Source organism: Buteo buteo, chromosome 1, assembly GCF_964188355.1.
Source record: "Buteo buteo chromosome 1, bButBut1.hap1.1, whole genome shotgun sequence".
NCBI lineage: Eukaryota > Metazoa > Chordata > Aves > Accipitriformes > Accipitridae > Buteo > Buteo buteo.
The window spans coordinates 14,040,393-14,067,360 of record NC_134171.1 but is presented as its reverse complement, the minus strand read 5'-3'; the positions used below and the strand labels follow the sequence as shown (position 1 = coordinate 14,067,360).

Below are 26,968 nucleotides of genomic sequence, written 5' to 3'. Positions count from 1 at the left end.
AAGAGAGGGTACTTCAGCTTTCAAGTGCTCCTTGCAGCCCCAAGCACAGCTCAGGTTTTCCTATTGGCTCTTCTTGCATAGGGCCAAACCCCTTTCTGAAACACCTGAGCCTCCTCCCATACAGCTCTGACCTACCTCCAAGATAGGACAGACCCTACCTTTACCTACCCACGCCTTGGGGATGCATTAAAATGTAGCGACTCCGAACTCCCACAACCCTGATAGATTCCTCTTTCTGTGACAGCGATGACTTCTATGAAAAGACTGAAGAATGCAATCAAAAAATAATTAGGATTATCAGGCTAATTGCTGCATACATTTTCTAATGCTAATAGCGATATGAAACACTAATTGTTGTTTACTGTGGGATGAATATTTAAACTTGTCAAGCGAGAGAAGCGGAAAAAAAAATAATGTTTTTTTCCACTTGGAAGAGATGCCAACTGCAGACACACATACATTGCAACATTTTAATTTTTAAAATGAAATTGGCACCCTATTAATACAAAGACACAGAAACTCCATACGTGAAAAATTGCAAAATATATGTCCACAGTACCCTCAGAGCATAGCATTCAAACACAGTTTAAAACCCCTCAAAACAGGCTTGAATACCATGAAATATTAACAAATATATGTGTTTCTTTTAATTAGCCTTTTCCTGTTCCTGTTTTTAGGGTTCATATTTACAGGCTTCTTTCTGTCAACTAGAAAGGTTTAAAAATTAACTCTTTTTCAAATGTAAAATGATATTCTCATCAATTTAGAGAAATCCAGGAATAAGAACTTCAAAAATACCAACCTAAAATTGTGACAGTTGGCAGCACTGCAATCAAAGAAACTTCTGAAAGTATTACATGCCCATTTACATTTTTCCCTTTTCTACTGAGCAACGGTGATGATATTCATTTACCAAAAAAATGATTGCAACAGGTTGCAAATATTTAACACAGTTTTGAACTGTAGCCACATTCATAGTTCAACTGAAGTAAGTTTAGAATCAATAGCAAAAAGCTGAAGTTACTCCAGGATGTAAGGCTAAGTACATATGTATATGCTGAAGATCTGGACTACCAGCTATCACTGCAGAACACAGACTGCAGAAGTAACATTCAAAGCCTATTAAAAACATGACATTAAACAGTAAATTAGCTAGAGTAACAGAAAATCAGAGAACAGAGGACTTATGGGTTGTCCACTTCACCTCTTCATGTCATCTGCTATACCGCAGCTTATTACAAGAATATATAAATACAAGAATTGTAAATCAGTACTTACTTTATATAATAAATAACCTTTCTGTATAAATTATGAAAATACAGCTACAGTAAAATCAGTGCAAAAATGATCAAAATGTACTGAAGGAACACTGAATCCTGCCTGCCAGAATGTGCATCATAAAACATCCATATTTCATCTACTGCATCATACGCTGACAAGAATTAAAAAATGCACAATGCACATTGCTAACTGCGCCATTCTGAAATTACAGCTATTTACAATGTAAGACAAATGAGATTAAAGCTATGCACATGTTATTTAAACTGCACACTTCATTCTTTCTCATTATTTTACTGAATTTTAAAAAACTTCCTCTAACCTCATTGATACTTTGAATGGAAGTTGCCCTCACGAGTCCATATTTGCACGAGCAGCCTTTTTGGAATTAAGAAAGTTCTTTTTCTTTTTCCTTGGATAATTATGCAAAGAAACTATTGGATCACTTGGCTCACGGAACAAAAATACCTTCTCCCCTGTGTCTAACAGCTCTATGGCTTCAGCAGTTACAGTGTCCAAAGGAACAGGTAGATCAGACTGTTCCATAGGAGGATGTGTAGGCGAACATCCAAGATGGATGAATGATGCTTTTTCCAAGAGGGCAAGTTGCTTCTTCTTTATCAAGCTACATTAATGAAAAAAATTGAATTGAAAAATCAAAACTTAGGGAAAAAAAAGCATAGTTTCCTATATCATATCCTGACATAGAACTGGTGACTTTGGAAGCTAAAGAAAATCATATTTCAACAGACAGAATTGTAATTTCCATTCCAATCCCCAACAATTTACGTATCATTTTATGAGATACAAAATTGCATAAGGAAAGATAACCTTATAATAAATAACCATAGGGAATATGGGCAATATCTATGAAAAATGTGTGAATTTTGTGGATATGTATGGAAAAGTCTTTTTAGGCATTTACTATTATTGCTTACTATGTGCCAATATGTTGTAGGAAACACAAGCACCAAACAGCAGAACAGTGTCAGAAAAGGCGTATATATGAACTTATTTTCTGATTTCTAATGTATATAAGAGGAACCTTTGGAGATGAAATGAAGTATAAAAAAAAAAATCATACGTTTCTTCCTGTTTTCTCCTCACCTGTCTTTTCTCTTGTTTAAAGAAGGCATCTTTTCCAAACTTCTGTTTATCAGATCTTGCCTTACTTTGTTCTCCAGTGCTTGCCACAACTCTTGGTTCTTCCTGAAGGAGCAGGAAAGAAAAAAATTCCCAGCAGCAAATCCCCAAATATACACACTTCCCTCCCCTTTCTGATTTTAGCTACCAAACCCATGACAGTAATACCATGAAGACAGTCAGTAAGAGCAGTCAAGTATTTTTGCTGCCCTGCCACAAATCATTTAAATCAGCTAAGATCACACCTCAGGGCATGGTCCCAAGGACCCTTATCTGTTCCTTGACAACTCACGTCTGACAACTAGAGGGCCCAGTGCTACAACATCTGCTTTTCTCCCCTTCCCATGTCATGGCAGGGAGTTGGGAGCGAGGGTCCCAGAGCACCTCTCGGTATTAGGTGCACAGCTATTCAGCTGGTCTTAACAGGGATAAACTGGAGGGATGAAGGCTCTTGGGAGACTACCTGTCTCTGTGAGTATAGGAAAAAAAACAGTGGTCACTTGGGACTTTAGTAATGAACTACAAAGGGACAGGCATCTGCAGGTTGAAACTTCCACTATTAGAAAGGAGGACCTCCTTTATATCTTTAGGAGCTATAGACACCTGAAATCTGGTGTGCTATGAATATTACAAATACAAAAAGCTGGAATGAAAATAATTTTAGTAAGTTTTAATAAACTCCAATTAAATTCAATAGAAAGAAAATCATCAGAACAAGATTTATAAATCTAGAAAATAACTGTTTGATTCATAAATTTATAAAATTTATTAATTTTTTATCAATTAATTTATTATAGTTAAAATATTTCACTTACCCCACAAAAATATTTCAAAAGGAAACTTGTGCATCTGTGAATTTTTCTATTGCTGTCAATTTGCTTGTCCAGCAAATAAATACATATACATGTAAAGCAAGAATCTTCTCTTGCAATCGTCTACCAAAATATATCATACTTACTTTTTCTTACAGCTGCCAGACTCATTTGCATTACTGCCACCTTCAGCAACACCATCTGAATATTTACTGATGGAATTGAGGACAGAAAGAACCTCACTTTGTGAGCTGGAGGGCAGCAACAAGTTCAGGATCCGGTGCAACATCCCCATTGGTACCCTTGTCAGTTTAGCTAAATAACCTGCCAGTCGGAGCTCCTAGAGGATTAATGAGTAGAAAAGAGATAAATTTAGCATTGAAAATAAAAAAAGTGTTAGCGAATTTTAATTACTATCATTAAAGAATTATTCATTATAGAAACAAAAAGTATTATTGAAAATCATCTTAGTGGTGACAATTTTGGTGTCAAGTGGTCATAGTCCCAGGCTCACTGCTTCTACCCAGACTGGCCCATATTATATATTGGTTGAAATAGTTGTCTATTTCATTCTGGATATAGGCAATGTAAATCTTAAACAACCAGTTGACCTTGGCATATGTGCTTAGGGCATGCACTCCATGCCCTTACGTTGGAAAAAATCACAATGCAACCATATTCTAGCATGTCAGGTTTAGTTACTTTATGAATTGTACTATTATAAAGAAATGCTTTCAAGATAGTAATGAAGTGATATGGCATTCCTTGGTCTGTAAAATTAGGGGAAAACAAATAGCCTCTGAAACCTAATGACAACATTTACATGTTGCCATGGTTGAGCATTTCATTGTTCAGCCTCTCCTAACACCAGATTCTCAGAGAACAGCTTGTAACATTTGTTAAGAGGTAAAGGAAACATCTGTTTTTGTTTTGGTGGGGTTTTTTTTTTCCATACATCCTCTCTTTTCTGGCCCAAAAATCAGTGGTAAAGCATACTCACAGAGTGTTCAAATAGACTAAGTTCAAATTTAGTTGTTCCCTAGACAATCACCCAGCCCCATTTCCTGCCCCCCTCCAAACACCAAAACCCCGTTGTTACTTTCTGCTCTGCTGTCAAAACTACTGTGTCCCCAGGGCTGTTTCTGTGGATTTCTCATGCGTATCAAATATCAAAACTCTACAATATATTGAGAACTACATGGAAAGAAAAAAGTAGAGGAAATGAAAGCAAGTTAAATGCCTCAAAGAATGCCAGAAAAACGCTGTTGTAGTCTCTTCAAACCAAACACATAGGTAACCGAAGTTAGGTAAAACGTGCCAAACATCCAAGATGACTCACGACAGCTGAGTCACCTCCGCTCTGTAGACCCTCCTATTAGTATTGATGGGGCAGAGGACTACAAAGCCCACGTCACATAAAAACCCCACAAAGTCCCACCATGCAGAAAGACAGCTGATTTCTTTGTCCACAGTGGATTCAAAATGTCACAGCAAATATTTGACCTCTGCCTCTTTTTTGCATGACAAATTTTCAGAGGAGCGAATACACCTAGGAAATCCTTGTATTAAGTGAATCTTTGTCCTTGAAAGAAGCCATTTCACCAAAAGGATGCTCTGTAAAGGACAATTCTTTCTGCTACATCCATGTAAAACCAAACAAAGCAATCACCCCCAAAGCAGCCCTAACCCAAATTCAGACAGCCACACAAAATAAGGAAATCAATCCACCTCCTCCTCCCGTAACTGTTCTCCAAGCAGAGAACTCCTCTCCAAAAGGCAGGAAAACTAGCCACTTCCCAAAGTTTCCTGGGCTCTTCAGTGTTGTTACAGGATTTCCATGGAAACCACTGAGATACTAGAATGAACACGACGAAATCCTAAGATTGATGAGAGATTAGTAAATTGACATGGCATCTAGAACATCCAATATTTTCACCCTAAACAGGCACCAAAGTTAGGCAGAAGAGATGTCTGTTCAGGCTACTTAGGGCAAGAAATTATTTGTTTCTTCTCTGGAGAGGAACGTAAATAAGAGCTTAAATCTTAATACGCACACTTAACTTTAATTTCTATAGTTGTATACAGACTGTATTGTACTTTTGGTCTTTAAAAACTGTTCTAGAAACTTACAAAAAACAACATTAAGTGAGAGTAAAAAGGACACATCTGTGATCTATTCTGCCCTTTCCAGCTAAATTGTCTCAGGACCTTTAACTCAGTAATTTATATCTGGATGGTCAAAACATCATGACTTCAGTACTGCTTTCCTCTGTAATAGTTTCCTCTTTTACATGTTCTTTTCTCCTCTCTGACCCCTACCTTTCTGCATCAAGTATAATTTGGACTGAGAGGCAACCCTTAAAGCTTTTCTAACACAGTAGAATTCACGATTAAGTAATCCTGCAAGGTGCCACAATGCTGTCAGCAGCACCAAAAGTGGCACAGACGCCCACCAGCCAGGTGCGTTTCGGATATGTGTGGCAAAGGGAGTGCTGATGTGTGAACATGCACCAGAAAGTGAGCAGCACTTTCAGATGCTCACAGGTACCTAGTCCAGCTTGCAGAAGCGGGAAGGAGAAGTGAATGTGCATGCAAACACAGGAATGGTCACACTAGTCAGACCAAAAGCCCTCTGGCCTGGAATGAGTTTGATTCTTCATGCATATTATATGGTAAGGTACCACAAAGATTAGGAATTCACTTTCTTCATAACATCTAATGGATACAAATGCTACTTGCGCCACCAATAACCTCATTTGTATTCTCTGAACTTGGTCAAAATAAAACCAGGAATTAACTGTAGCTTAGAAACAGCAGAATTACTTTTAAGTATTTGGACCGAGCAGTGTGTATTTAAACAACCAATGCAAGAATCAATGAACTCAATCCATGCTGTGTTTCAAACTTACTTTGCTGTTTCCACATGACAGTCTGCCTGCATCATCTGTTGTCTCTAAAATGCAACTAGTGTACCTGGGGCTATAGCTATGAGCTGATTTAAAAGTAACTTCTCAGCCAGAGGCTTATGATCCTGAACTCACTATCATTCAAGCAAATCTCTTATTGACCTAGATACGCCTCTATAAGGATGTAGGAAATGTAGGAAAGTAAAACTTAACTGGTTTTCCAGAGAGGACTGCATCCACAGTTCTGGAAATTAGTCTAAAGGGGAAAATCCTCTTTAAAGAAAAGAATGAGTGTAAGCTACAGAGGTACAATAGCTATAGTTTGCTAATACTTGCCAATAGAATGTGTTCTCTAAAGTGTAAGAAAACAGGAGGAAAAAAGATTTAAAAAAATATTCCCATATCAGCTCACAGGATACGCACATCTGAAAGTAGGAACATGCTAGTTACACTGTGAGCCTTAATAAATTAATAAATTACTATTCTACTAAGCACATCTTTACAGTTGAATTAAGAGTAGTCAGGTTTGGAATTATAATTGGATTTATGTTATTATACTTGCTAAGAACAGAAATTTTGTTTTGTATTATCTGCAGGGTAAATATGTATAGGTTTTATGGAATTTCAATAAGGTATGTCCCAGAATATCTCTGGGCTACACTTTATATAAATAAATATAAATAGAAAAACCCCAATGGTATATCTAATGCATATTTACATAAATTAAGTATTTCTTCAGGGGATCTTATGAACTAAACACAGAGCACAGTCCCCCAAGTATACACTGAACAGTGTGTCCAGTTTTTCAAGTGCAGCGAGGTGACAGTGATGGTCTTGAATCTCTGTCTTCAAGATGTCAAAATCTGTAATTTTCAAGGGTCATTATTCACCTGCTAGTGTGCTAAGAGGACTGGGTACTGTGAAAATATGACATACTCTGTTTGCATGCATCTGTAATCTGCAAAACATGATTTTAACCTCTCAACTTGCAGAATACATGCCGTGCTTTTCAGATGCTCTTTCACAATATATCTGTGCCAAAAAAAGCCAACAACCATCACAGGAAGACAATTCAATTGTCAACAACTTGAGCAACATTTCTACCTATGCTGTAGAAAAGCAATCTGTAGCTTCCCCCCAGTCGAGTGGTATGATCTTTGGGAATGCAGGACAAGGAGTGTCAGTATTATCAAACTTGCTAAGACAGAAACGAGCTACAATAACATGCAAAACCAGCACTCTCCTGGTTAGTCCCATGCAGTCTGATGATAAATACAATTAACACTTCCAAACAAAAGAGAGCAATGCCTTTGAACTGAAACGCTAAGAAAAGAGCCAAGGTATCTTGGGAAAGGGTCCCCTTCAAAATGATTCACAACCAGCAGCAGCAGCACTCAGCCACCAGGTTTGTCTCTCTTCGCTTCCACCAAGTCCTACACACCTGCTTCAGCATTCATCTTAACATGCCACACATCTTGAATTCATGCCTTCATGAAAGAGGTAGACTCTGAGGCTCTATCAGAGACAACCAAAGGGCAGCAGAAAAACAATTCACAACATCCTTTGCAAAGTAAGAACTCTTCTGCTGAACAGCTGGCTTGTTACATGCACCTTCTTCCTACCCTTCTATGCCCAGGAGCATGGCAAGCTAAGAACCACAACATGAGATTAATGCACTATTCATGCTCTCTTTTAACAGTTCCCACTTAGTGATTGTTTTTGCCAGCTCATGAAATTGCTAAATAAACAGTGAACAAGGTCCCAGCCATTCCTTCAATTAGTCCAAGTTTGCAAGGCTAGAGCAGATTTAAAAGCACTGAAATTAAACTATGAAAATCGTCTTGGTAGTGCTAATCTGGAGGAGTTGGTCTGTGCTGTTTCAAGCCTCTATACTGGCCAGCATTTCTGGATGCAGCATGTTTTGTCAGATAAATATATAATGAACTAGGGGGATAAAAAAAAAAAGTATAAAAAGAATTCCCAAGACTATGGTCCACCAAGACTAATGACTTAAACCACAGTAGTACAGAGAAAGATCAGCAAAACCCGAAGGACCTTCAAAGCATTTTCAATTTTTACATCTGTTCTGATGTGTATTTAACACTGATGTTGAATGGAGTTTATTTTATGTAAGACTTATCTTACATTTATCATATTGAAAATGTATCTGAAGCACTGTATGCTTTAGCAAAATAATTCACACAAGCCTGTTAACTCCTTACCTGTATTACAAAAAAACCCAGGAACGCTAAACAGGACCAAAAAATCATCTTTTCTCCTAGAAAAGTGTTCTGAAATCTTGAACTATTAGGCAAACTGCAACTACAAATGGGCAAATAAAGCATCGAATTTAATATCACCTGTGAAAAGAGTTATAGCTGTCACTGCTCATGTCACTGTTCCACAACTGACTGAATAACTGAAAATAGTGACTGCCTCATCAGCACTATGCAAGTCATTTTAAAGGAGTATAAATGAATACATATAAAGTTTAAAGTTATAAAGATATAATCAGATTAAAACTGGCCATCGTGCCAATATTTATGTCATAAGTACCCTACAAAGGCCTGCAGCAGAAATTTTTAGCAGTGTCAGCAGGATGCTATTTCTGTGAAGTCCCCATAAAATGTTAGGAGCTCTATGTGCAGTAGGCCATGGGGGCAGAAAACACAGTGAGAAGGAGGTGAAGGCTGGAATGGAATTCAGGAGTTCCTGATAGCCATATCCACTTAAAATACACCAGACTGTCAAGGCCAACATGGTGGCAAGATGGTTTGAAAAAAAGCCATTGCAACAGGAAAAAAAACTCCACACGCCCCCCGCCAACAAACAAAAAAAACCACAAAGAGGAAAATAACAACAACAATAACCAAAACTAAGGGAAAAAATAGTTTGGACTTAAAATGAGAAGGCTGGTAACAATGGTCATGACCTCCTCAGCCAACACCTTCAAATGTTAAACTCTGCAAGACACACCAGAATGGGGTTTTGGTGCTCATATTATTATGCCCAGAGGATAGGATGCTCTTGGAAAGTGTAAGACAAGGTTTGAATTCCCACTCTTCCTGATTTAATTCAGTAGCACAAAGTGAGATCTTCCATTCCAGGACAGCAGCTCAGCTATCAGGCTGCCAGATATTCAGAAGCAAGTCTCTTCCAGCAAGCCTCGTGGAAGGATTCTGCTCTGAATGGAGCCCACAAGAGGCAGAGACTGAAGTGATTATCACAATCCTGTCAGCTGTAGCAGTTCCTTCCTTACCCAAATCAGAGTAAGGAACTGAAAACATGTGCTACCTTCCAGGTGAATCTCCCAGCACAGTTGTAATATACAGGAGTCTCACTCCAATTCTTCATGAGAGCAGCTGACCTCAAATAGCAATCTAACTCAGGAGAGGATAAAGAGTTCAGAAAACTGAGCAGAAACAAGCTGAGAGACAGGAAGAGCTGAGAGACCCTTGGTCTAAGTGGTCCCTCCTTGGCTTGCTGGCCTCTGAAGCTCCCAATTTATGCTACAGGTGACTGCAACCACTCCTGTCCCTGACAGGCAAGATACTTGGATGTGAAAAGCTGCAACACCAAGTCTCTTTTCTGATGCTAGCTATACATCTCAACCAAGGGCTGCAGATAAAATTTGGGGACAACAGCGATTCATTTTTAATGCCTTTTGTGGCACTGACAGGCAGCCAACAGACAGCAAATTACCTGAAGAGGTAATGCTCTTTTTGGAAATAATATGCGCAATGATACTAGAAAATTTAACTAGCAGTCCTTCTATCATTTAGTTTTGTAACACGATCAATGCAAATCATTTCTAACACTGATTAAAGCCTAAACAAAACCCTTGTCTCATTACATGGATATCAGACTGTAAATCTGTCTGTAAACCAGAAACTCAGGCAATTTAGTTTCCTCCACAGAATGAAATGCAACAGGACAACCCCCGGAAAGGATTTGTAAGTGAACAGAAAGAAGTATAACTCAATAAAATTCAATAGGCTCAAAGTAGGTCAGAATTAACTGAAGTGAATGATAATACAGGCTATGAACACCAGAACTGGTAGTGACTATTAGCAGAACTGGATCCAATTACATTTGTAATGGTTCCCAAAAAAGCAAGAAAAGCTGATTTCCGGATACAGCTGTAATTTAAACTTGGAAGCTTTGTTCAATTTCATGCTTACCTGACTATAAAGTGCCAAAAATGCATCCATTTCTATATTTTCCAGGAGATCTTCAAGCACTGCGCAATTCCATTGCTCATCTCTCAAGCTGAAGTGAAAGACAGAATTAACATTGAAATCTTCCCAGGCGCAATGACTGTATTATAGGAAACAATATCTGAAAGTCATTCATTCAGGAAACATATCTTTCTGTCAGCCAAGTTGGGTGAGCAGCATAACTTCTAAAATAAGCCAACTTCTCCTTTCTCCCCTGAACCACCAAGCAAACATTAGAGCAGAATCTAAGGCTATGGTCTTGCACACAGTTCAAATCTGGAATTGCTCCAAGGCAACATGATTCAACCTGTCCCCATCCTCTTCTTTAAATTTCATCACCACACTTTATGGCAAGTTGTGGATCTTTTTGTTTCTGGAATGTAACAGTAAACAGTTAACTTCCTCACTACTGGTGGTCTATTTTGTTTCTGGACCAATCATGAAGCCATCCTTATGTCACCTGGGAGAAGTACAAAATTTGTTTCTTCCATTATGTTTTCAGGTAAAGACTAGTTGCAGTTTCTTTGAAGGCTTCACTGATATATCTCTACAGTAGTATCCACAAGCCAGTAACCTATCTGCTCTTCTAGTGACTCTCTACTTCTGCAACGGGAGTCATTAATCTACATCGAGTAGAGCTCCAGCCCTTTCAGAATTAAAACAGACATAAGCCTGCAATAACTCCACTCAAACCCTATCAAAGCCTTTTTTAATATATCAGCTATTTCACGGAAAACCCTCTTTGTAATAGAAAGCACCCTCTCAGGATCTTACATGAACCTTGAAACGTGGTAGGCTTTTAATACTGTGCAATACACATGGAAATGTAATTTCTAACTCCTGTAACCCTAATGTAATACAATACTTTGTAATTTTGAAAATTATCACCCATTTTCGCTAGGCAACCTTCACGACAAGACAGATATTTCTATATACCTCCCAAGAGGCTTTTTTTTTTTTGGTCACTGATATCTTTACTTAAAAACTGGCCAGGGAAAAGTGAAATTGAGCCTGTCTCTGAGAAGAATTTATATATCCCATCAAAAATGATTGTGTGACAGGGAATTCAGTCTACAGTGTGACAGTGGAGATGGAAATTCAATTTAAATTGTCTCAGCTACTTTCTCTGACCCCAGCAGATCAGGTTTCATTGAAGTCCCTACCTATCTTCCTGGGAGACAAAGGAACGGGATTAAAATTCTTCTTCTCCTTGCTGCTAAGGAGTATTGCTATTTTGCCACTGTCCCTGTCAAGAAATGGTGACTGCCTGCAACACATCGCAATCTGTATGTAACTAAGTTGTTATTATTTCCTGTTTCTTATTTCAATAATCCCAAGACTCCTCGGGTATACTCTGGGCCACATCACAAAAATGCACTGTTCATAGATGTATAGTCCCTCCCCAACACAGCAGAACATTTAGGCTGCTGTTTCTCCATATCTTATGGTCTAAAAGGATCGCAGTAACTTAGTAAAACCTAAGATCAAAGCATTTACCTTTGCTGGTGCAGATTTATAAGTTGCCTACATTTATTCATGGCCTGTCTTAGCAGAACTGTCACCTGTCTGTCTGCATTCGTTTCCACAGCTTCACTTGAAAGTCCCAATCCATCCAGAGTCCACCTCTGCCTACTCATTAGATGCTGTTGCTGCTGCTGAGTTGACTCCTTATGCAACATCTCGTACTCCAGCTTCCTGTCAAGTTCTTCAATCTCCTAGAGTTTGAAAACACATAATGATAAAAAGTCATAATTTAACTTGGAAGAACAAATTTCACTTGAAGTGAAGAAAAAAGATGGTATCAGGATTTCTGATATTGGTTTATTCATTTCTCATTCTACCCAGCCACGTGCAGTCATTACCCTTTCCAATCCATTGCGTGGCTTCACTAAACATGACTTGCATGCTATGAATATCAGAACAATGCTGAAAGATATGAGTCAATTTTCATTGTGTTAAAGGCTGATGCTCTCTGAAACCTTCCACTGTAGAGGACATCTAGAAAGTACACTACCAGCATGGCTGAGATCCAAACAAAAGAATGGCACCATTAGAATTCATCTATAAGCTGCATAAAGCTACTGAAACAGCTTGAGAAACTCTCACTAGTTTTAGTTATACTGAATCAACAACTAATATGAAAGAGGTTTGAAGTTAAAAATAATTCACATTTAGTGTGATAAAATTAGGGTTAAAATACAATGCTGTAAAAATCAAAGGGTTGAAACCTGAAGTCTTAAGTGGACTGGATCCCTCAATGCCAAAGATCTCTCTTTGACCAAAGAATCAAACTAGACATCACAAAGAAGGCTTCATATTCCAGTTTTCCAATATTGTTGTCTGACCTCAAGCTTTAAGTTGCTTAGTATCTCAGTGCCCTACTTCCTAACCTGTACCTTGGAGAAAATGCTGAATTTTCATCTATTCCTCCACCTCATCAGCTGTATTCAGACTACAGATTCATTGGAGCATGGTGTCTCCAAGTTAAGTGTCTGCTCCCTGGTCAGCAAGATTTGACTTTAGATTCACTTTCCTAAGACCAAAACTGAGTATTAAGTTCTTATCTCTAAGGGAATGAAGCAAATTCACATATAGCCAGATATGTTTGTTTCACTGATTGGCAAAACTATCACTGATGTCATCAGCATTAAGGAATTCTGTGTAATCTGATATATTTGTTTTAAAGTAACAGGTGTTAAAATTTGCCAGCTACTGAGACAAAGGAGTTGGACAAAAACACAGCAAGAGAGAGAGAGGTTTGATCACCAGGAAACAGTCCCTGTAAACCAAGCCTAACAGGCACTTTAAACAATGCCTAAAATAATTTTTTTCCCCAAAATAGGGCTCAACTCAGTTCTTGCACATTGAATAAAGAATCCAGTGTTAGCTACTCTAGGTCTCTCTTCTGCCTCTCCTTCAATTTTTTTTCTTCATCTGTTCAAGGACAGAGAAGCTAAAAGCAATCTCTTTGCAGACCCCCCTTGCACTTAGCACCTAAAAGGCAATAATTCCAGATTAAATTAGTTTTAATACTCTATCTACATACAACTTTCACTACTTCGTACAGATCCAATACAAATTTAAGCAAAACTGGAAGCGTTTAAGCATTCTAACTGCCATTCTCAGAGAAACTGTAGAGATGACAGCATTAAAATTTAACCAGGAGTTTTCACAGCAATAACTGTCTAATGATGCCCTCTAGCAAAGAGGTTTTGCTCTTAAAAACCCATTTTGTTTGTTCTACTCCAGTGCTCTCCCAAGCCTCACTTGGATGGTTCCAAATAGCAGATGTAACAAAAAATAATCCTTATGAATACAGAGCACTGAAGTATTAAAAAAGGATTAGAAAACTGGCACATACCAAGTATGTAATAAATATGATGAAGGGAAGAGGCCTTTCCGAAGTTTCTACTATTTAAACTGCATGAGTATGCTTGGAGGGAGATAAGACAGGTAGGAGGCTGTATAAATATAATCTCTAAAAACGCAATGATTGAAGCATATCATGTGGTTATGGATTTTACTATATGGATAGCACTATAACATGAACAGTTTTGTAACAGAGTCATGACTATTTACACACTATGCCAGTCATGACTCACAATCACTTTCCAGCTGTCTTCCTTGCAATCATTAAAAATTTAATATTAATTAGCCACAAAAATACTGCTCTTTCTGCCTGTAGATCTCTGGATCCTACTATAATAAAAATAAATAATAATACACAATCTTCCCTGGCTCTAATACTTTCCTTCTCTTTACTTTTACTGAGTGCATTAAAGTGCACATAACCACAGAAATTAAAGGCTGGACCACCAGGAACTGCAAACCAGCACAGCTAAATCAAAGTCAAATAAGCTACTGTGATAGTTGCTGTCTCCTAACATGAATTTTTCCTTTTCACAACTTCATTACTTACAGGATTATGTGCTTCTAAAATCTGAATACATTCCAATTTTGACAGGGTTTTTGACGTGCTCAGTTGTTCAAAGAGCAAAGCTTGAATGCTTATGATAGCAGTATACAGTTCCAGCATTTTGGATTTTTTAACAGTCTTCTGAAAGGCTAAAGAAGCAATATACTCTCCAAGTTTATTTTCCAGATCACGCAGCTGACATTCTTTCTCAAGCAGCAACTCATATTTAACCTAAAAAATACCAAAACATAAAAGATAACAAGATTAACAGAAAATGTGACATGCATGCTCATGATTTTACTACTCTGGAACTAACAAGCAGGATTAAAGTAGCAAAGAAATCAATGCTGTTATCTTATAATGTAATACATTGTTTTAGAAAGTGCTTTTAACATTAAATTCCAAGCTTTTACTGTGTTTAAGTGATCAAAAAAAATTACTACAGTGAGGTCAGATATTTCAAAGAGATCAGGCTTTGTTTTAGGGTAGTCATAAATTAAATACTAACCTAAAATTGAGGGTCTATATAATTTTTAATATAAATAAAAACTAAAAATAGAAATAAACCTATGCTTACCCATGTGATTGGTTAAATGGGAAGATAAAATACATCCTTCTGTTTAGCAAAAATACAAAATTTATAGAAAGACTGTATTTAGTTTCAAATCAGCAAGTGACTGTTAATATTGACCAATGAAATTCAACCTACTATTCTTTAAGCAAATAAACAAAAATCTTCTTATATAAAACAAAGTTAAACTGTAAATCAAGAGTCTACTGGTAATGGATATCAAACAAGATTAAAACTGGATTGAATGGACATCAAACAGGATTAAATTAAAATGATTTAACTCAACAACTATGTTGCTGCCACACATCTGATGGGACATTCACAGAAATTATCCAAGGGTGAAAGGCAAGCACGGCGCGTGCAAGCACATGACCAAATGCAACGTGACTGATGAGCTCTCCATGCTCTACCACTGACATTCACCACCAGTGATGTTGCCACTGTGACCATTTTTCTGCAGGACAATGTGGATAGTAGCCAGCTGTAACTACCCTCCTTAGATGCTTCCATTTGAGCTTGTCACTCTACGCTCCCTTTATAGACAAAGAAAAGGAAAAGGCACTTCTCAGTACGTTTTGTATCCTGAGAAATGTTTTTCCACTGATGTGTAAGTGTGGATGTCTAGGTTAGACATTGATGGCTACGCTGTGTATCTAACATTTGGGTAGCTGAATCCTCAAAGACACTAAATAATTATCAGTTTGGTTTTATTCTCTCTCCCTGTATTACCCACATGGGCCCAGAAATTGGATTGTAAGAGAGAAAAGACACAGAGAGAGAAAGCACATGCAACCACAAGAGCTCCAACTCCACTGCTTGGTGTTGGTATCAACTGCTGCCCTACACACTGGATTTAGAATAAAGCTAAGCACAGAAAGAGCCCCTCTGTACACTGCTGGGTATCAGAGGGCAGGGTTTTTCCTCACTCCATCTCTAAATTCTCTTTTGGTCCTGACAAATCTAATCTGATAGGTTTCACAGCGTACCAAGAAAAAAAAAAAGTTTTCAGAAATCAGCATTTTCAGATGTTTCCAGTATTACGTATTTTAACAGCAATGCTCAAGTAACTACTGCCTGTGACAGAATGGAAGAACCACAGCCATCAAAGGAGGCATCTCAAAAACTTTTAAATAACTTTGGTTAAGTTTACTATCACTGTGTCACCTGAGATCAAGTACTCACATTTGCATTTTATGGAAAAGTATTCATCCCATCAAGTCTGGCCTCTATCTTAAAGAGCAGGCAGAGATGAACATCCCTATTTAACTGAGATGCGTACATGGTTAGTATCTTAGCACGCTAGGCATCCTGTGGTATGCCTTTATACATGCAGTCTTTCTCTACAGTTTTACCAGTCTATAAAATAAGAATAACGAAGACCAACAGTATTTGTCCTGCAAGCGTGAACTGCAACACTATAAAGGTCAACTGTAGTCTTTAGACACTGTACAACTTCCCATTGGCACAAGACCTGATTTTGCCCCTCAGATTACCTTTGCAAATAGAGATGGTATGTACTCAAGACATTAAAACCTTATGAGCTTTCTATTCATGCTTATCAGAATTACACATTATTGACTCTATTCAGGATTAGCTTTAAAGGAGCATTTAAGGAGACTTCGCCAAGTTTTTAGATCCCTAAGATGATAAATATTTAACATAATGCCCAGGAATTTTCTCTGGAAATTTTACTGATAAGGGACCTGCTAAGAGTGACTGTGTATCATCAAATTCTATTATCCAGTAGATAGAACTAAATTTAAAATGTGATTTGGAACCACATATGCTTGTGATATCCTCATTCATGCTCATATGATATTCTCCAAAGTCTCCATTACATCATCTAGAATGTCCTTGAATGCAAGAGATGGAAAGTTACCTTCAGAAAGTATTTCCTACTAACATGAATTAAGCTAATTACAACATGAGTAAGAAATCATCCTACAGACACAAAGTACAGGCAAGATTCATTTTCTTGATACCTTTAACAAATCTCCACCTTAAAAGACAGTGTCTCTCAACATTACTGTTAATCTAACAAATTGATCTTGAATAATGTAGGTGTGTGACACTAAATAATAAGTAAGCATATAAGTTACAAATAAACATAGAGGATATTTGAGTTAGGAGGAGAATTCAACTCAGATATTATACTCAAAATATGGTAACGAAAATGATAAAAACCAAGCTGTTATTTTTGAACATGGGAGGCAGAGATCTCCAGTGAAAAGCAAAAGAGATGGCCAAAATTGGAGTTTATGGAAAAAGAGCTGAGCTGCCTTCCAGTACTTGTTCAAAAAAAGCAGCTAATATTTACCTTAGAATAAATCCAGAAATATCCATTGCTTGTTTCTATGTTTCAGTTTTCAGTAGGAAAAAATTCAGTAATAATAACAGTAATAGTTTTTTATATCTATCTTCTACGTTCTTTGCAGGAAGGCAAGAAACCTATTAAAGTGAATTTGAGGCCTTTTGTTTTCTGTAGAATGCTTTTTACTGAAAAGCAAGTAACTTTAGCATCTCCCATTTAAGCTCACAGTCCAGCAATTCACAGGCATTCAAAGGTGTACACTGTACTCCAGCAGCACTGATCGGAAACCAGAGATAAAAACTTCCACAGAACATCCTGACAATCATGACTTTGATATAGATTGCACAAAATAGCCAATCCCACCCTAATTCAGCTTTTGGGGGGAGTTTGTTTGTTTGATTTGGTTTATTTATTTTGTCAAAGCAAATTTATTTTCAAAATCCAAAGTCTTGCTTCAAGATATTCTTATAAGCCAGTGACATAAGACTAAGGCCTAGAAGCAAGACTATTCTACACTTCAATGCCAAGGCAAATATTTAAAACAAAAAAAACCAAACCAAACCAAAACAAATCTTTCTTCAAAAGCCTGTGCACAAGACTAATTTCTCAAATAAGACTCAAGGATTTTTTTCTGAATTGTTATATTACTGATCACTGTGACACAAGACGATGTTCTCAAAAGCAATTAGCAATTTTCAGAGCCATACTGTCTGACTGTCCAATTTTTTAAGGTCTCAGTTGTGAAGTTTCCATTGACTTGCCCTCACCCCTCTTTTTGGCAGTGAAAGTTGTTGCACTCTGAGGTGATTCTCAGAAGACGGAATGGAAGTGAGTCCTCAAAAGTAAAACACACGTGTTGACAAATACCAGAAGAGATAGCTTCTAAAGGAAGGCAACGAATTTATATCCGATTCAGCCAGCCACTTAATACCTCACCAACAACAGCTGCTATCTAGCAAGGTGTTCAGGGAGATGCATCACTACAGCAGACACCACTTTAAGGGGCAATTCATGTTAGAAATGAACCAGGTTAGACAACTACCGCCACAAGTCACCTTTCAAAACTTTGGCAACGTTGAATTTTGAGTTTACTTAGAAGCAGGAAAATGAAAATGGATGAGAACCACCAATGTTTTTGTCGCAAAAGACTAAATTATTTATATTATGATTTTCATTACAACAGCACCCATTCAAGGAATGGAAAAAAAAAATTCAAGCAGATCTACCTGACTAGAAGCAAACAGGTCCATTTTCAAAAGAACTAATGCTTTAGAGTCTACGTGATGCTCCCTATTCAAGGTATTAGGGCAGCTTCTTAACTAATAGAAATTATTACAACACTACTAAGCTTGAATGAGTTATGACAACATACACACACTGAAGAGCTGGTCCTTCTTTTCTTCCATCTTTTATTTATATGTCTAAGATACTTCCTGCGAGAGTACACATATTTTTACAATATCTCAAAAAAGGGGAAAATATATGCTTGAGGTACGATTTGTTTTTATATAACACAAAATGAATAAGTAAAATCTGAAGGCTGCCTTTGTGGTTTAGGAACAGGATGTGCTATAAATCTTTAAAAATGCAGATAAAAAAATTACACAGCAATGTTTTGACAGGTGTGTTCACACAACTGAATTTAAAGTTTGCTTCTTTCTTCACAGGAGGATCAGTTTCAGACACAAGGATTTTAAATGAATTATACATATATGAAATCTGGGGATAGATGAATGAATAATGAATAGATGAATGAGTAAATGAGTGATCACCTTTAGTGTAAGTTTGAACCCATTAAAATGAATAATGAATAAGGACGGAAAGGCAGTTTGACAACTCAAGTTCACTTATAAGGAGACACAAGAATGTATATTTTAATTCCAGCTGAATTCAAAGGCAAAAGAGCTGACATTGATGACCGAAACACTTACACTTTTGTCAACCGGTTCAAATAACAGGAGGTTTATAGGATATGTTCAGTATATTCCATGACTTATAAGATTTATGGTCCAAACTGCAAAACTAGATACTATTTGCATATTACTAAGTAAGAAGCCGTATGTTAAGCATGCCCAAATACATGGGAATGATGTTCAGCTTTATCATTCAGCATCTATTCAACATCATACAGTAAATTAACTGCTGTTAAGCAAATAAAATGTTGCATTACCTAACTGGTACTAGTATCTACCCCTAGCCACCTTGAGTTTCTTTCTGCCTCTTGTCAGCTCTGAAATCACAGCTCTGCAAACAGAAACACACTTGTGAAAATCAAAGCTTGCAAGTAGATCTGACTTCAGTATGACATAGAAAGTGACTTCAGTAGAAGCCGGATCAAATATTGATTAGAAACTAAATTATAAACTAGTTATAAACTAATATCCCCTGGCCATTCTTGAAGCCTTTTCTCATACCAAACAGAAGACTATAAAATAACGCTTGACATTGTACTGTTCGACATAATATTATTAGAGTGTCAAACTACTTTGGTTATGATGAATCAGCTCCCATAGGTCTGAACATTTGCTGCTGATTCCACCTGAAACATTCAAACTACACAAAAAATTGCCAATGCTGTAAATGCACTATGATTAGTCCATTGCTTGAAAGCACTGACTTCTAAATTCCACATTTAGTTCAGACTAATGGCTAACTAGTGTTGTCTCAGTCCTAAATATTACAAATAAAGGGAATAACCTGAAAATGTACTTGATTATCTGCAACCCCAAAGACATTTCTCATTCAAGTCTTATTATTGGGTTTTTTAAGCCCAGCAAGGAAAATAGACTAAAGAATGCCAGTATTTTTACCACTGTGTTTCTTCTGAGATAGGTAACTGCTATTTCAGAAAGGAACAGCTACTTCCTCATGCACAAGACAGCTTAAACCAGCTATGAAACACAAAAGCAGAAGATACAGCCTGCTTTTGAAGATTTTCACAGCAAGATCAACGATACTCTCAGGTGCTCCAAGACTAGGCTTCAAACTTCTTCCCATGGCCTCCCACCCCACAGCCTCCTGTCTATGAGTTGTTCTTCTCTGTCATGCCTGTTTTACAGTACTGCAAAACACATCCTGCTGCTGCTTTCATAAGCGTTAGCTGGAAACCATTTTACAGCCATCCTGTAGCGAGACAGAACCCACAACACCAGGAGAAGTCTGCAGGAGAACAGCAGCAGTGAAGGCAGAAATACAGCAGAGCTGTATTGCTCCATCATCCTTTTTCCCCGCCTTGAATTGGTTGTGCCACTTCAGATGGTTAATTTTGAGTTAGATGATAAAAATGTTCACATTAATGCAAAATTTAGAGGTGTAAGATTCTAAATGAGGAACAAGGTAACAGATTGCAACAGCCAAAAGAAAAAAACTCTACTTCTGTGATCAGCATAAGGCTAACAATAATATGACAAATAACATTTTTACTTAACAATAGCTTAGCTTCCTTATTGGGAAAAGCCCAAAGCATTTGGCTTTTTATAACTAATGTGCAGCCATACAATTAGAACAACAACAGGTATGCCAGATGGTGCATATAAAACTGAAACAATGAGGCTTAGAGAAGCTAACTTTCCAATTTTAAAAAAAGATTCTAATGAAAATGTAAGGCAATATTCATACCAAACAAGTATTGAGTACTTTTTTTAACATAAGAGCTTAGCCCATACTCCATTGTACTTTCAAGTAACAGTACAAAAAAAAAAAAAAAAAAAAAAAAAATCTAAATTTTCAAGGTCAGGGCATTAGGTATTGAAGCCAAAAGCTTAAATGTCCCCATAAAAGGATTAGGGCATTCTTGGACCAGACTTATTAAAGCATTAAAGTGTTGCATTCTTGCCTAAGCACCTGTTCTCACTTTCAAAGACTGTGTGCTGGACTAGATAAACATTTGCTTTTATCATCTGCAACCAATACTAACAATGTGTTGCTCTCACATAAAAGTGAAATTATTTCTGAATAGACATGTTGACCCAGTATTTTTTCATTCCTCAGGATACAAGTATAAAACACACAGGAAAGAGGTGTAAAAATAGAATTTTGTCCAAATTGGTACTAAAATTGATACTGCAATCATCTGTGAAACTGTTTTTATCTACCAATGACACCTGCTTGTTCTGCATAGTTCTTACAGCTGTGCACCACCTATGTCTAACACAGTTACCACTGTAACATTCCTCTGATACACAAAAGTAATATTACCCACATTTTACAAGTGGGAAAGAGAAAGAGAGAAGGGTTAAGGAACACGAAAAAGACCTCATTGACCACTTGCTGGCAGAGAAGGAAAAAGCCTCCAATATCCTGTATTGATTGGCATGGGCCCCACTCGTTCCTTAAGGATTAACTTTAGACTGGGGCTGTGAGCCTTTAAAAAGATAGCCACCAGAATCAAGGCTCCCTTTCAATAAGCTCTGTATGAATAAACTCAGTCCCTACCCACAAAGTCTTCAGATCTAAGAACCCATTTCTGGGTTTTCAGTAGCATTAGGAGAGGTCCAAGAAGTAAATCTTGCTCAGCTGAAGTATGCAGTGAAGCACCTTCCAGCAAGGTGCACTCACAGCCCAGAAAGCCAATCACACTCTGGGCTGCATCAAAAGAAGTGTGACCAGCAGGTCGAGGGAGGTGATTCTGCCCCTCTACTGCGCTCTCATGAGACCCCACCTGCAGTACTGCGTTCAGCTCTGGGGCCCCCAGCAGAAGAAGGACATGGACCTGTTGGAGCGAGTCCAGAGGAGGGTCATGAAGATGATCAGAGGGCTGGAGCACCTCTCTTATGAAGACAGGTTGAGAGAGTTGGGGGTGTTCAGCCTGGAGAAGAAAAGGCTCCGGGGAGACCTTAGTGTGGCCTTTCAATACTTAAAGGGGACATGTAAGAAAGATGGGGACAGACTTTTTAGTAGAGCCTGTTATGAGAGGACAGGGGGTAATGGTTTTAAACTGAAAGAGGGTAGATCTAGATTGGACATAAGGAAGCAATTTTTTATGATGAGGATGGTGAAACACTGGAACAGATTGCCCAGAGAGGTGGTGGATGCCCCATCCCTGGAAACATTCAAGGTCAGGTTGGACGGGGCTGTCCCTGCTCACTGCAGGGGGCTTGGACCAGATGACCTTTAAAGGTCCCTTCCAACCCAAACTATTCTACGATTCTATGTTTTGAAAGCCTTACTAAGAAAACCAGAGGATCTAGGGGAGTCTCGCAATCATGCATAAGCCAAGCCCCAGAACCACTGGAAGAAAAAAGGGCGAGGCATGAACTATTCTGTAACTAAGTCCTGTAACTAGGGTGCAAAAATTAAAACAAAGCCAAAACTATTAAGCTTGAATTACAACATCTTGACAAACGCAGGCAAGAATAGAGAGATGCATCATACCACTACACCATAGACCTTTTTTATCTGGTTCTTATTCACATAGATAGAAAACTGCCATTCCTTAATTACTAAAGACGTAGGTTTTGACTTCATGTCGTGGTTTGAACCCGGCCAGCAACTAAGCACCATGCAGCTGTTCACTCACTCCTCCCTCCTCCCAGTGGGATGGGGAGGAGAATCAGAAAAAAAAAGTAAAACTCATGGGTTGAGATAAGAACAATTTAATAACTAAAGTAAAATAAATTATAACAACTATAATAATAATGAAATATAATAATAATAATAACAACAACAATAATAGTAATGAAAAGGAATATAATAAAAAAATAAAACCCAAGAAAAGACAAGTGATGTACAATGCAATTGCTCACCACCTGCTGATTGATGCCTGAGCAGCGATCCACCCCTCCCAGCCAACACCCCCCAGTTTATATACTGAGCATGACGTTCTATGGTATGGAATACACCTTTGGCTAGTTCGGGTCAGCTGTCCTGGCCGTGCTCCCTCCCAGCTTCTTGTATATCTGCTTGCTGGCAGAGCATGGGAAACTGAGAAATCCATAACTTTGGATAAGCACTACTTAGCAACAACCAACATATCAGTGTGTCATCAACATTATTCTCACACTAAATCCAAAACACACTGTACCAGCTACTAAGAAGAAAATTAACACTATCCTAACTGAAACCAGGACACTTGAGTACCGAAAAAGTTTGCACTTACCTTATTCAAATTTTCATCTTTCACCAAGTCTTCATAAATGAAAATTTTGTCCTGTAAAGATTTCTTCAGAATACCTATCTTATTTCTATTTCTGGATCCTGTTGTTTTCGTTTTAGAATGCTGCTGTAAGAAGATGAGCACAAAGTGCTTTATTTGTAAGAGGTATATGAGGATGCTAATATTAAGATTATTACTTTCTATTATTGGCAGATCCACCAATTAATGACACTTGGCAAGGATGACTTTCACTGAGAAAGTATTTCTGAAATGAAGGTGCTGCCTATTGATTCAGACGATTCCTTTCAGACATTCAGAAAAAGCTGGAAATTTCATTTTTAATTTCTTTCAAGCAGAATTATATATTCACCCTTTCCATGACAACTGCTAGCACATAAATTTGATTTTCAACAAGCTTTAGCAGTTATAATAATAGAAGATTTTAACTGGTAAGTTGTCTCCTCAGTATGGTTAAAAATGAACAAAGAATATTAATTTAAGAACTACATTGTTTTCAAGACACAGTATATGAACCACAAAAGAACCATGATAGTATTAAGGGGCACTGTTCCATGTAATCAAATTATTCTTGACCTTTATATTTCTTTACAAGAATATCAACTAAGTATAATGTACTCTTGGGGAAATGATAACATCTGTTCAACTATAAGGTTTTGCAAAGTCATTCCCCTTATTTAGTACTTTAGAAATTATTAAGGTTTTGAACTAGGTTAATTCCTACTACAATTATCCCAACTTAGTTTACATATTTAGAAAACATAACTGAACACAAAGCAAGGGGAAGTCGTCCTTTTTATGATGGTATCAGATACAATTCATACAGGAAACACTCTTTTTCCTCCTATTTAAGAACTGAAAATAATTTATGATTCCACAGGTTTTACATTTTACTGAAGGAAGTAACACTCCTCACCCCTTTCCTACATGGACAAGACAGTGTAGGACATTCCCCTAAAAACCCTCCCTAAATCTTTCCTTGATTTAGTGACAAACTTAATACTGTGTAGGGGCTGCCAGAGAAACCTCAGTTTGGGCTTTAAAGGACCCAACTTGTCCCTGACATTCAGAGCCAGGCTCAGCACTGCTCCAATTTTTGGCATTTCAGTTGACTCTCCTCAGAGGTGCAGCCCCTTTTGGCCACTCATCTGCTTCTTTATACCTATGCCTTCTTTTTGGGAAAGCTGGAGGACTTGCAAGCAGCAGAAATACACAGGTGTATGTGGAAAAAATATTCATTCAACTGCTAGCCAACAATTATCTTTAAGGTCCACTGATCCACACAGACAGAAGTGTGCATCGCTGTCACACCTATGGACGAGCTATGGACCCGTATCTGCAGCCGAGGCCAACAACCTGTGGATACACCCATGATCCCCTTGCACATCCCCACGCTGATCCCACATTGTTCCCACCTGTTTATTGGTCATTGCTAAATTCTGATCCACTTTCAGCAGTTCTGTGTCCCTCCACTCCACCTCGAAAGCCTGAAGCAAGGTTCTTGCCCTTATCTTGGGCCAAGCCAAGCTGCTGTCCACCTGAGAGAAGCAGCAGTGCAGCTCTTGCCTCATTCTAAGCAATTCCTCTTCTGATAGTGAGAGGGGTAAACTTAGAAGGTGCCTGTTAAAAAAAACAAAAGCCATTTGCTATTCAGGGATATAGGCAATTTTACATAAAATGTAAGAGACATGCACACAAATACTTTACATGACAATGATCATCCTTTTTTGTCTTATTCATACAGCTAATGATTCCACACATAGGACTGAGCTTTTCAGCATGTTCAAAATATCCTTGAGGATACTTCAAATTCTGCATACAGAACTTCCTGGACTGTAAAATTTCATTTGCAAGGGGAAATAGTTTTTGACTATTTAAAAAACAAATAAATAATTTTTAGCACATTTCCTATGCACAGAAACCTTCCATCTCTTAAGACAATACAAACCCTGAACTTAGGGCTGAAATCGAGATAAAAGCTTCCCGTAAAGCCTCCCTGCGCTGTTTCCCAGCACTTAGCAGTCACAGCTACTGAGAGGGGAAAAAAATAAAATAAGTATCTCTTTATAATAAACTCATATATGTCATCCCTCCCGTCACCAAGTCACAAGGGTTCCAGCTGTTCTTTGTAAAAAAGCTCTTAGCAGTCTGAACAACACGGAATATATTTTAGCAGCAATTTGAATCACTCAGAGTTCCTGTTTTGTAGAAGGAAGGTTCTCAACACAGAAATCTGGGGAATTGATCCTCAGGTCAAGCTGAAGTTGACTTAAAAATAAAGCATGCTAAAGCCTAAATTAATCTTCTGGCTGTGACCAACCTTAGACTACATTTATCGTCTTACCTTGTGACTGAAATATTTCCTTAGGAGTATTTCATAAAAAATAGCATAATGTTTTGTTTGGAAATTTTCTCTATTTCCCCAAAAATGTATGTATATTTAAAGCATGAACAGTATCTATTTTAAAAAGTAGTTTTCTTCTAAAAACATACTATACTGTATGTTCCATTAGGACTGATGCTTTTATTCAGTATATCACAGGCCTATACCACATCATTGTTTCACCAAAATATTTCTGAGTTTAGAAATTCTTATTTCCGTTTACTAATTCAGCAAAGTACAGCTAAATCCTAAATTAAAACATTTTTAACATATGAAGTTTTCCTCTAAAAAAATTGCTTACTTTAAGGCAATACTACTCCAAGCAAGCATTTACAGTATACTTAACCATTTCTCATGTTGTCCTGGACTTTTAGAAGAAAATCCCAGATATATAGACAGAGATATAAAAGAAAATACAGCAAATCACATTTTTGTCATGCCCATGTTTAAAAAGGACTTCAAGCATTAATGATCTTCATAAATATTTTGGACTAACTCATGGTCTCTTTGATAAGCAACAAAAATGAAAAGCTATCATTCAAAATAATTATTTGTGAAAAGTAGATAGCAGATGAGAACATAAACATGAGAGCTGGCATCCGTCATCAAAATATCAAAATTGACAGACAGTGGACTGAACATAAAGACAGTAACAGATTTTAAGGGACTTTTGATAGAACAGTTGTGCAAATGCTGCATTTTTTGTATATATTTTCCAGTATTTTACCAGAAAAAACAAACAGCTTACTGTTGCTGTGAATAAAGATAGCATTTAACAATTACAACAGCCGACACTGCAGGCTGGAACACAATTATCATGGAATCGTAAGTTAGAAATAGGAAAGACCTGCTGGGTCATACAATCTACTTCCCTGCTTGTGCAGGTCTGCTTGCAGCAATATAAATAAGAGGTAATAAGACATGCTAGAAAATACATTGAAATGGCTTATAGAAAAGTATTTAAAATGCTGAATAAAATACAAAGGCCTTGAAATTAGAATGAAAACAAGACAAATGGATTTATTTTTTTTCTTTAACAAAGCAAACACACATGGGCAAGGGTTTTTTTCATATTTCTTTTAGATGCTTTAACACTGTGCAGCAGGCAAACTTACAAAGATGCTGTCTGGACAAAACTGCCCGTGCTAATCTGTTTTGCTTCAAAGAAGAGGTATGAAGGAGAAACCTTAACTAATGCTTCACCCCCCCATTCAATTTCTCACGCTCAGTACATTTGCTCTAGGGGCAGACAGCCTAATATAGGTTTGCCTATTCCAGTGGCTTCCCCTCAAGCTGCAATTTTGACAGAAGACTATTTT

General features: G+C 37.6%; 1 protein-coding gene across 3 annotated transcripts in view; it reads right to left on the bottom strand.

The window, feature by feature from the left end:
- Positions 1-528: 528 nt before the first annotated feature.
- Positions 529-26,968, bottom strand: part of EVC2 (EvC ciliary complex subunit 2) — a 78,951-nt gene continuing 52,511 nt past the window's right edge. For 2 of the 3 annotated variants that reach the window (XM_075022894.1, XM_075022905.1), the window contains exons 15-22: positions 24,682-24,886; positions 23,252-23,374; positions 14,276-14,503; positions 11,854-12,071; positions 10,321-10,408; positions 3,380-3,573; positions 2,386-2,487; positions 529-1,903 (exon numbers count right to left, since the gene is read on the bottom strand). In XM_075022894.1, the coding sequence (XP_074878995.1) occupies positions 1,630-1,903; positions 2,386-2,487; positions 3,380-3,573; positions 10,321-10,408; positions 11,854-12,071; positions 14,276-14,503; positions 23,252-23,374; positions 24,682-24,886 (1,432 nt within the window). In that variant the 3' untranslated portion in view covers positions 529-1,629. The remainder of the gene's footprint in view (positions 1,904-2,385; positions 2,488-3,379; positions 3,574-10,320; positions 10,409-11,853; positions 12,072-14,275; positions 14,504-23,251; positions 23,375-24,681; positions 24,887-26,968) is intronic. The other variant, XM_075022914.1, reaches the window with a different exon arrangement.